General features: G+C 39.2%; 1 protein-coding gene across 1 annotated transcript in view; it reads right to left on the minus strand.

Moving 5' to 3' along the window:
• Window positions 1–7872, minus strand: part of ERCC5 (ERCC excision repair 5, endonuclease) — a 42789-nt gene extending 34917 nt beyond the window's left edge. Inside the window, exons 1-4 of the mRNA XM_080916669.1 lie at window positions 7714–7872; window positions 4134–4309; window positions 2625–2740; window positions 2058–2144 (exon numbers count right to left, since the gene is read on the minus strand). Coding sequence (XP_080772795.1) covers window positions 2058–2144; window positions 2625–2740; window positions 4134–4309; window positions 7714–7801 — 467 coding nt within the window. The 5' untranslated portion in view covers window positions 7802–7872. The remainder of the gene's footprint in view (window positions 1–2057; window positions 2145–2624; window positions 2741–4133; window positions 4310–7713) is intronic.
• Window positions 7873–11537: the final 3665 nt, after the last annotated feature.

An 11537-nucleotide genomic window follows, 5' to 3' on the forward strand; every position in this document is an offset into this window, starting at 1 on the left:
CATCCAGTGGAAAAAAGACAGCATTTTCAACAAATGGTGCTGGTTCAACTGGTGGTCAGCACATAGAAGAATGCAAATCAATCCATTCATATCTCCTTGTACAAAGCTCAAATCCAAATAGATCAATAACCTCCACATAAAACCAGATACACTAAAACTAATAGAAGAGAAAGTGGGGAAGAGCTTAGAATACATAGGCACAGAGGAAAATTTCCTGAACAAAACACCAATGACTTATGCTCTAAGATCAAGAATTGACAAATGGGACCACATAAAATTACAGCAACCAACAGATTGGAAAAAGATCTTTACCTACATCTGATAGAGGGCTAATATCCAAAATATACAAAAAACTCAAGAAGTGAGACTCAAGAGAATCAAATAATCCTACTTAAAAATGGGGACAGAGCTAAACAAAGAATTCTCAACTAAGGAATACTGAATGGCTGCGAAGTACTTAAAAAAAAAAAGTTCAATATCCTTAGTCATCGGGGAAATGAAAATCAAAACAACCCTGAGATTCCATCTCACACTAGTCAAAATGGCTAAGACCAAGAATTCAGGTGATAGTAGATGCTGGTGACAATGTGGAGAAAGAGGAACACTCCTGTATTGTTAGTATGATTGCAAGCTGGTACAACCACTCTGTAAATCAGTCTGGAGGTTCTTCAGAAAACTGGACATAATGCTACCTGAGGACCCAGCTATACCACTCCTGAGCATATACCCAAAGATGCTCCAACATATAACAAGGACACATGCTCCACCGTGTTCATAGCAGCCTTATTTATAATAGCCAGAAGTTGACAACAACCCAGATGTCCTTCAACAGAGGAATGAATATAGAAAATGTGGTACATTTACACAATGGAGTATTACTCAGCTATTAAAAACAGTGACTTCATGAAATTCTTAGGCAAATGGATAGAACTAGAAAATATCACACTGAGTGAGGTAACACAATCACAAAAGGGTACACATGATATTCACTCACTGATAAGTGGATATTAGCCCAAAAGCTTGGAATATCCAAGACACAATCCACAGACAACATGAAGCTCAAGACCAAAGTGTGGATGCTTCAGTCCTTCTTAGAAGGGGAACAAAATACTCACAGGAGGAAATACAGAGACAGCGTGGAGCAGAGACTGAAGCAAAGGCCATCCAGAGACTGCCCCACCTGGAGATCCATCCCATATACAGTCACAAAACTCAGACAATATTACAGATGCCAAGAAGTACTGGCTGATAGGAGCCTGATATAGCTGTCTTCTGAGAGGCTCTGCAGAGTCTGACAAATACAAAGGCGGATGCTCTCAGCCAATCATCGGAATGAGAATGGGGTCCCAATCGAGGAGTTAAAGGACTGGAGGAACTGAAGAGTTTGCAACCCCATAGGAAGAACAACAGTATCAACCAGCCAGACCCCCACAGCTCCCAGAGACTAAAGCACCAACCAAAGTGTACACTTGGATGGATCCATGGCTCCAGACATATATGTAGCAGAAAATGGACTTATAGGGCATCAAGAGAACGAGAGGCCCTTGGCTATTTGAAGGCTCAATGCCCCCAGTGTAGGAAAATGCTAAGATGGGGAGGTAGGAGGGAGTCCGTGGGTAAGGGGTGAACATTCTCATAGAGGCATGGGGAGGGTTGATGGGATAGGGGTATTCTGGAGGGGGAAACCCAGGAAGGGGATAACATTTGAAATATAAGTAAAGAATATATCCAATTAAAAAAAAACAGTACAAGTTAAAATATATAAATTTTTAAAAATAGGATTTAAACACAAATAGTCTACATGGATGGACAGTGATCCTAGATGACAGAGACACTAAATGATAATCTCAGTGTAAGTAAGGATACCCTCTATAAATCAAGGAAGCCCTAGAGATCTCCCAATCTGAGATTATACGTTATTTGATGCCAGAATGTCCATCTTTTTATTTGGGTGCTATGCATAGAATTTGGGTTTTCATACCTGTATGTCAAGTGTTGTACTAACTGACCATCCCCCCAGCTCCTAAAGTGATGTTCCTTGGTAGTTAAGCATTTACCTATGTTTTTCTTCCTCTTGTAAAGGCGGCAAAACATAGATGTCATCCTCTCTTTGAACCTGAGCAAGACTGGGTAGCACTTCATTTCTGGAAAGCACACATAATGGTCAACAAAATCATATGAAATGCATCTTGGGTTAATCTTCTTCTCCCACTGATTATTCAAACCCTGCTCAAGGACAGTAGCTGACAAGCTGTCAAGCTGTCTGGCTCTCCCCTCCCAGCCTTTGTCTCCCCTAAGCTATTGTTATCACAAACAACCAAGTGGAGGGACAGGGAAACTCACTAGAGCTGCTCACAGCCTTTGCCACAACCCCAGCTATGGTCAGAAAGGACCCTATCAAAGTCAAGTTGCATTGCAGTGATTCCCATAGGAACACCTGCTCAGCACATGTGAAGTCCTGTGTTCCAGACCCCACAACTCTTAAGTAAGATAGTGCTTCTTTCTTATTGCCCACAATTCTGCATCACCAAGTCCACTGCTATCTGCTCACTGCTCTCCTGACTTCCCATTGCTAAGTGAGACAGAGAACCGCAGAGTCTGCATCCACCATGTCTTCCTCTTGCCTTTTGCTTCTGCTGGCAGTTTTCAGAGCCTGTCTCTTCAGAAAGACTTTCAGAAGCTTCTCTGTGGTTTTTCTCGAGTCAATGGATGCAGAATCCTTCTTCTGCCTTCTCTTTGCCTGTGAAAATGAAGCATGTGGCATCTCAAGTCTGATGATGGCTTACTAAAAACAATTTGTCATCTGAAATTAAGGACAATTGTTCTTTTGATTCCTTCTCACTGCTGCCAATAACCATATTCAGATTCTGTGCTGCACGGGGCACACAGAGAACTTGCCTAAATATTACTTATATACAGCATATCTGGAAGTTATAACCTACTGTCAGTTCCTTGTAATATACTTTAATACCACCAAGAACCTAGACACTATACAAATTAACCAAAATCCATTTGATATTATTTTCAAAATGTATTATTTGTATGTAATTCTGTCCCCCAAATTCAATATTATGTTAGAAGAAATCCTTAGCATATGTAATAATAAATGTCCAGCTGAACAGACGACTTCACTGAGTAGACCACTCCATCTGTAGCACTGCAGTTTTGTTGTTGGTCCACTTGTTTTGTTTCCCTTTTACCAAGAACACTCAAACACATCCTCAGAAAGGTATCTCTTAAGGAGGGGCTCCACAATGAGCAACAGCAAAGCAGCTCAACAAAATGCGGACAACCTACAGATACTGTAGAGAAACCATTTTCAGAATTCTAGTCATTTCAGTTAATAGGTAAATTTGATCACTAATATATAATAGACTCTCATATACATTTTTAAAAGAGAAACTATTATAAGCCTGGCATGGTGGCACTAGGCTTTAATACCAGCACTCAGGAGGCAGAGAAAAAGAAGTAGATCCCTTCGAGTTTAGAGGCAGCCTGATTTTATAGGGAGTTCCAGGTCAGTCAGGGTTACATAGAGACCCTGTCTCAAAAAAAGAAAAGAAAAAGAAAAAAGAAAACTGTTAAGATAAAATTTTAAAAACAATTTAAATTAAATTGATTACATGTCAAAATTGCTCATTGAAAACATACAAGCTACAGGGTGAAGAACTCTTGGAGGAGGGACTGGGAAGAGGAGCAACATGTGGAATGTGAATAAATTAAATAATTTAAAAATAAAACACAAGCTTGGGGTTAAGGGATGCACACCTTCGATCCCAGCGCTCAGTGGGAAAGGCAGGTGGATCTCTGGAGCTGGAGGACAGGCTGCTCTACAGAGTGAGTTCTGTCAGCCAGGACTAGACAGAAACCCTTTCCTGAACTCTCAACTCCCCCACAAAAGGAACACAAAGTCCATACAGGCAGACTTAACACAAAATGAAATGCATATATCCATTTATGGATACACTAACAATGAGAGTGACAGATAGCATGATTGTGAAGGAGATTAGGGAGGAATATATGGAAAAGGTTGGAGGAACAAAAGGGAAGGGAGAAATGTTGTAACTGATTTTAATATGTTTTTAAAATTGCTAATAGTGTATAAAGAGAAAATCAGATCACATGGTATTTACCAAGGTCTGTTTCTTTAGCAGCGGAGCATCACCATCAAATACAAAAATAGGTCGGATACGAAAAAACAAGAGTTTGCAGAGCCGGTGGAATAACGTGAGAAGATGAGCATTTTCTATCGCATTCCCATGGCTGTCTCGGACTCCTTTAAGTGCTTGGTTTAGCCAAATGCTAATATCTTGGAGAAACGGTAAAGGAAAACAGTGTGCAATTTTCAACCTCATCCTCAAAACTTCAATATCTAAGATATGATACCACCAAAAAGAGAACATGAAACACATCATCATTTCTGTGAAGTTGAAAGACACCCAACCATGACAAAATCTACAAAGTCAGCAAACTTCTCTGGCTCCCTACTAGTTTCCACATACTGAGCCTTAAACTCAGCCAGATGCACCCCTTGAAAAGTCTAGTGGCTCCTTTTAGTTTTCACTTGTGCTGGGGGCAGAGCCTCTGCTCTGGATCCCAATACACTCAGCCAACACCCAAGTTGCAGCTCCTCCCTGGGGTTCTGACACATACAGGATCATAGGCTCACATGAGGGACAGTGAAGCCAGTTAACACCTGAGATGACCAGATGACCAGAGGAAAGCACAAGGACACAGCAACAGAGAGCAGTATTACTTGGCAGCATCAGAACCCAGTTCTCCTACCAACAAAGTAAGCTTTAGATACCCCAACACATATATAAATAAGATTCAGATCTAAATTCTCATCTAATGAAAAAGACAGAGGACTTGAGGAAGTACCTAAATAAACTCCCTTAAAGAAAGAGAAGAACATGGGTAAACAAGCAGAAGCCCTTAAAGAGGAATCACATAAATCCCCTAAAGAAATACAGGGGGAAAGTCAAACAGGTAAAGGAATTGAACAAAACCCTCCAAGATCTAAAAATGAAAATAGAAACATTAATCACAAAGGGAAAACACCCTGAAAACAAAACCCTAGGAAAGAGATCAGGAGTCACAGATGCAAGCATCACCAACAGAACACAAGAGACAGAAGAGAGAACCTCAGGTGTACCACAGAAGACATCAACACAACAGTCAAGGAAAATTGAAAAAACAAAAAGGTTCTAACTCAAAGCATTCAAGAAATCCAGGAAACAATAAAAAGACAAAACTAAAAATAATAGGTATGGAAAAAAAGTGAAGAGTCCCAACTCAAAGGGCTAGTAAATATCTTCAACAAAATTATAGAAGAAAACAGATGAAACCAGTAAAGAAATTCCTCCATAATATTTAAAACACCAAATGCACAGAACGACAATTTTTTAAAAAATTGAAAGCAGTTAAGGGGAAAAGGTCAAGTAACATACAAAAGCATGAGCAAGAGGTTCAGGGAGAAACCTGGGGAGAAAGGGAGCAGCAAAAACAAATGCCTAGGACGGAGCTACTTCTACATAAGTTCCATGTGGCCGGGTACTTGGGGATAAAAGGTGACACACAATGTACACAGTTCGTATACTGTATTCTGAGTAGTTTCCAGAATGACTGAGGACCCCTAAGAGACATGTAAAAATCAATGTAAGAAGAGTAGTTTTATGAATGTTACAGCAGCCCACATGCAAGGAGACAGTGACGGCATGTCTCAGACATGAGTGACCAGGCCCAGGATCCATCTTAGAGTAAGCCTTCCACAGTCTCAGTTCTGTACTGCTCTGGACAACTGCTTCTGCTTGGTCCACTTCTGCTTGCTACACTCCCATACAAGATTTCAAAAGTTTCTATACAATCAATCACTTTTGACTTTAGAAATGAGAAAACCCAATTTCAGAGTGAAGATACCTCTTAACTCTGCTATGAGTCAAGGGCCTACAGTTTCTGAGAAGAAATTAAACCTCATATTCCTGAAACACTAAATCATGCTGAAGTAATTCCCTTTCACTATTAAATTAACCACAGCTTACCACCTCTCACGGAAGGTTGAGAGTTCCAACATGAAATTCTTAGTTAAAAACAAAACAAACAAAAGATAAAATCAGACAGGCCGAAAGTATGTACACAATTCGATTCATCAAGCTTCAACACAATTGGGACAAAATTAAATTCCCCAAGGGCTGGAAAAATTAAAGTATGAAGCAAAGTCAGAACTTGCTTTAGAGTTTAAGCTTAAAGAACCAATAACATCTGAGAGTAAAGGGATTTCCCTTAGTCCTGGAGCTGGGTGACTGAAGACTTTAATCCATATTGTTTGTGTGTTCAGTGAGGGCATCATCTCCTTAACACTAGTAATGCACTAACAGATGTTCAGGTCTGTAATGAGAAAAGACTAATCTGTTATTTCTCAAAACGTTTTGAAACAGACACAACTGTTTAAACCCAGCCATCCACATTGTCTGAAATGCAAACAGTTTATCTGGGAAAGTATGTAAATCACAAGTCTGAGATAATTGTGGATGATTTATTAGCACACAATAAATTTCTAACACCTAAATTTCAGGTATCAAAAGTCTCATGATGAAATATAGAAAATTAAATTACAGGAGTAATCAGTTTATGTAATACATATGTGGCTATATGCAGAATCCTTTACAATTTTCTTTAGTTAAACGATCTATTATTTCAGAAAAGCTTAATAACCTCATAAACATAACTTCACACTCCAAATAAAACTCGGCCATTTGCAGATAATCTACATGGCTTATTTTTCCTCTGACATCCCTGAATGCTAGGACGCTTAACTTCGTAATTCTTTATAAGGGCTGGAAGAGAGAATAACATGAATCCTTGGTGGTGTTCTCAAAGATGGTACAGAACTCGGGTGTGTCATACTCACTAAAAATTGTTCTTTTATCCACTAATAATTTTAAAAATCCTTAACTGTGTTTGCAGAGCTCTTCGAATTACCCAGCTTACTGTACCCTGTGTAAAAGACTTGTAAGACAAACTTTTAATTTTTGTCACTGGTATATTTGGCATAAGGTGCAAATTTTCCATTAATTACAAGCGGGCCACATAGTAAAGAACTGACTCATCAGTAGCCTTTAGAGAATGACAAGGCATACCACCCCCTACACACACATACACACTCATTAACTACTTACAGGAATTTCTAGTTTTAAGGAAACGGTGTGAAAGTACCTTCTAAAACAAAAGAGGCACTGCAAAACGGGGAGCGGAGCAATGAAAACAAGACTTCAAAACTGGTATCACATTTTCAAAATGGGAGAAAAACAAAACTCCAGTGACACAGAGCTAAAAATTCACACTCCCATCTAATAAACTGGAGGTTTGTTTTTATTCCAACAAGTGTTAACTATTCAAAAGGGAGGAGGGGGACTCGGAACTCTTCTTCCTGAAGAAGACCTCTCACAGATAACTTCTCAGATTTACAGTACTACAGAGCCTGACGCAATACCAAATTTCATCATTTAAATCTCCTTATTCTTCACGCCAACTCTGTAGCCACTGTGCTGTGAGAACTAAAACGCGGGGGACACAAAATGGGCCCGAATGAGGCGAGCAGGCCTGCAAGCTGGATCGGCAGACACCCAAGCAAGTCCCAGCACTAGGTCCCGGACGAAGCCTGGTCACCGCGCAGGCGCTCGCCCAGCGCTCCGGAGCTGCCTTTAAGGATACCCACGGCCAGGACCTTGCCCTCCAGCGCCTCCGGGCTGACCCGGTGGCCAGAGCACTCCAGCAGCTTCCACAGCCCCTGCACTCCCATGGCGCAGGCTCTCTTAGCCGGACTCGCAGGGCCTTTGTTTAAGGTGAGGGTGAGGGACCCGCCCGGAACACAGCGCAACTCAACTCCCGCAGAGCCCACCCCTCTCCAGCTAGATCTGCCGTCACGTGAGCTTGAAAGAGAAACGCAGCGCTGACGCACTTCCGGAGCGGACCCGCTCTCCCGGAAGACCGGCAGGATTTAGATATGGCGGCTGTGGAAGGAGCAAAAACGCTCTGGACCAAGTGTTGACACGCCTGGAAGTACTGAGAAGCGGCACGAGTGACAGTAGCGCCAAGCTCTTCCTCCTGTTGCGATTCATTTCTCCCGTTGACCGCATGAACTTAAACCTCTTGGCGTCTAAGTGAATGCGAGGGTTGGGAGTCCCGCATTGAAACTTGACATATAAATCTCACGCCAGAGCACTCTGGAAATCAGTGTAGTGCGGCGATTCAGTTTTGATTCAGTGCCACTGTTCGACTGGCTGTTATACGTAAAAGGTATCTGCACGTTGGCTTTCTTAGTAGAGTGAGGTCTCCTTTGTACATTTTCAGTGTCCGTCTCCCTAACTGCCTCCCCTTCTTTGCCGACTTGGTGCCAAGTATTGGGTTAGACGAGAAAAGAACAGAGGGATGGATATCTTGACTTTTTTAAGGCAAATAGTTCCACAACATGCAGTAACTAGGTAGCAGTACAACGCAATGCTTAATTTTGAATTTCCTCCAGTATCTGTAACAGTTGTGAGAAATGACTTTGGGCCGAGCCAGGAAAAGACACGGTACACTCAAATTAAATTAAATGCAGCCCTTTGCCTTATCATAGTTAGCTCTGTGGAGATTATGTGTCTAAAGAATTTCTGCACCATCATCTATAGGCAGTACAAAAAAAAAAAAAAAAAAAACAATCTTTAACCGAGCAGAGTTAATGTGTGCAAAGCACTTAGCATACAAGTGTTCAATTTTGATGTACAGCATTGTAATTAAATTCAAACCCAGTAAAAAGATTAATAGGAAATAATAGGTAGCCGGACAATATCATAAATATCTGGGAGATAGACAGGGATATCACAAGTTCAAGACTCTCATGGCCTTGTCTAAGAAAAAAAAGGGAGGGATAGAAGTAATTTCTGAAAAGAATCATGTACAGCAGAAATCTATCCAAAATCAAGTTTTAGCAAAAACACATCTGTCCAAACAGATGGCATACAGTAGTCATGTTTACTTGTCTTAGTGCCAGCTTATTTTCCACTGGGTATAAGTCTCACAAGTGCTTTTAGCATTTCCTCAATGTATAAGATTATGGACTTTTGCATTTTAATAAGTTTTGCAATTTAATAAGTTTTACTAAAGGCAATTTAATTGCCTGTTTAGTTTTCATCACTTCCAGCAGTAAACTATAAACTTGTTGAAATTGGTATCAATCTCGATGGCTGTTACACCCTCCCGAGCCTCCTGTCTGATAATGTTACATTTTGCATCGTATGGAAAAATATTTGAGTTAGAGGTCATGCAGATGATAGTTCAGATCTTATCTGGAGCATTGAATTACTATGTATTCAGGTCAGTATTCATGTTGAATTCAAAATTCACAGGTTGAATATAAGTACTCGGAATGTGCCTGTATCCAAAGTGATTTTTAGAAAGTGATTGTCATATCAATAAGGTCATTAGAGGCCTAAGGGTACATGAAACAGAACTTAACAAAACCATTTCTGTGTTTAACAGTCATGATCAATGACAGATCACAAACATGCAGATATATCTAAGTCCATGGATGTGATTCTTATCTCTCCATAGAGATACAGAGATACTATCAGAGTTATCCAGTATAACTATCCAATATAACTATAGAGTTATCCAAATAGACTATCAGACTATAACTATCCAGTATAACTTCTATACTAATAAGAAGATACAATATAAAGGAAAAGCCATGGGAGGACAAAAAGGGTAACCATCTGCAAATCCAAAAGATAAGAAACTAAATGTGCCAAGACCGTGTCTTGGTCTACATAACTGTGAGGGAAAAAACAAAACAAAACAAATTTGTTTTTAAGCAACCCAAATACTTTATTATGAAAATTCTAGCAAACTAAGAATCTCTATAACCCTAGGCAAGATGCTTCACCATGAAAGCCTGCTTTAGCTGGGATGTGTCAGTGTCACTACCACCAAGTGCTGGGGTGATGCTCTGATTTTCATATAAAAGCAACTAGAAATTGATAGCATTAAGATCAGGGCTTTTGTTTTTATTTTTAAGTGAAAGATTGGCAGGGTGGAAACAGTTAAATAATAGCATAGATCCTGGGGTGGTTGTCTATGCTCATTCCATGTCTGAAACCAAGCAACTTGAGGAACATTTCAGTGCTTGATATGATAGGCTATACCCCTGTAACTGTAATAGTGGGTAAAAGAACACTTTCTGAAAGCTGGATAAAAACAGCCACTGTGCCCATTTGAATATTAGGAATGTTTTTAAAGCCAGAGTGGTATGTTCTGAATATGAAATGCTTTTGAAAGAATAACAACCAAGGAGTGTATATTTACATATATTTACTCTTTTCAAGGATTAACAGGCTTTATAAATGTGATTTCAATATACTTGGCCCATGGGAAATTGTATTAGGAGGTGTGGCCTTGTTGAGAAAGTTCATCACTAGGGTTGAGCTTTGAGGTCCTATTCTCAAGCTCCTCCTAGTGTGGAAGAGACCTTTCTTCCTGGATGCCTGTGGAAGACTGTCCCTCCTAGCTGCCTTCTGGTCAGGATGTAAAACTCTCAGCTACTTCTCCAGTACCAAGTCTGCCTGCAGGTTGCCATGCTGATAACAGACTAATCAATTAAAAATACATTTTCAAAATAATAATTATAGCAGGCACTTAAATAGCTTTCCTGACCATCAACTACTATTATAAATACCATACTCATTAGCATATTCATTCTTACAAACCACTATCAAAGAGGACATAATCTCACAGGTGAGACAATTTTTAATTTCCGAGCCAATCAGTATTCTTCATTAGAAGACCTATGAAGACTCGTTGACTAACAAATCAAATAGGACAGAAATATTACTAGTTTTCAAAGAGAGCTATACAGGAACTCTTACCTACACACCCTAAAAAAAAAAAAAAAAAAAAAAAAAAAAAAAAAAAAAAAAAAAAAACTCCCACTGAATTCAAACATTCTATGCTCTAAATCTGTAATCTTAAATTTTAAGTGGTCATATATATGCTTGTCAGTACTTTTAATAAAGTATATGATTAGTATACAGGAAATAAACTCATCTTACTTTTCCAGCTGTCACTTTGCTCTAAAGGTTTATATTTTATTTTGCACGTGTATTCTTTCTTCTTAGCTCTTCAAACCTATTTCTTTGAAATATTCAATTGAACAATTTTAAAAGTTTATATTTTATACTTGAATCACAAAAACACCAACCTTGCTTTTTTCAAACTAATATAAGAAAATCTACAAATCATGCAGTGAGGTATTAGAGAATCAGTGTTCTTTAAAAGTACTTAAAAAGTAGCAAGCATGTAATGGAAGTCACTGATATTTCACATTGTTTCAGTGATTATAAAAATTGTAAGATGTTTCTTATAACACTAATTGCATGGAATTAACAAATTATCATATGCTTCACATAGTTACAAGGATATACCCTAACTTAAACATAGACATTAAAATTCATAGGATTAAAAGTAGAAAACAAACCTTTATTTGATGAAAAAATTTTCAA

This window comes from Micromys minutus, assembly GCF_963924665.1.
Source record: "Micromys minutus genome assembly, chromosome: 5".
Taxonomy (NCBI): Eukaryota; Metazoa; Chordata; class Mammalia; order Rodentia; family Muridae; genus Micromys; species Micromys minutus.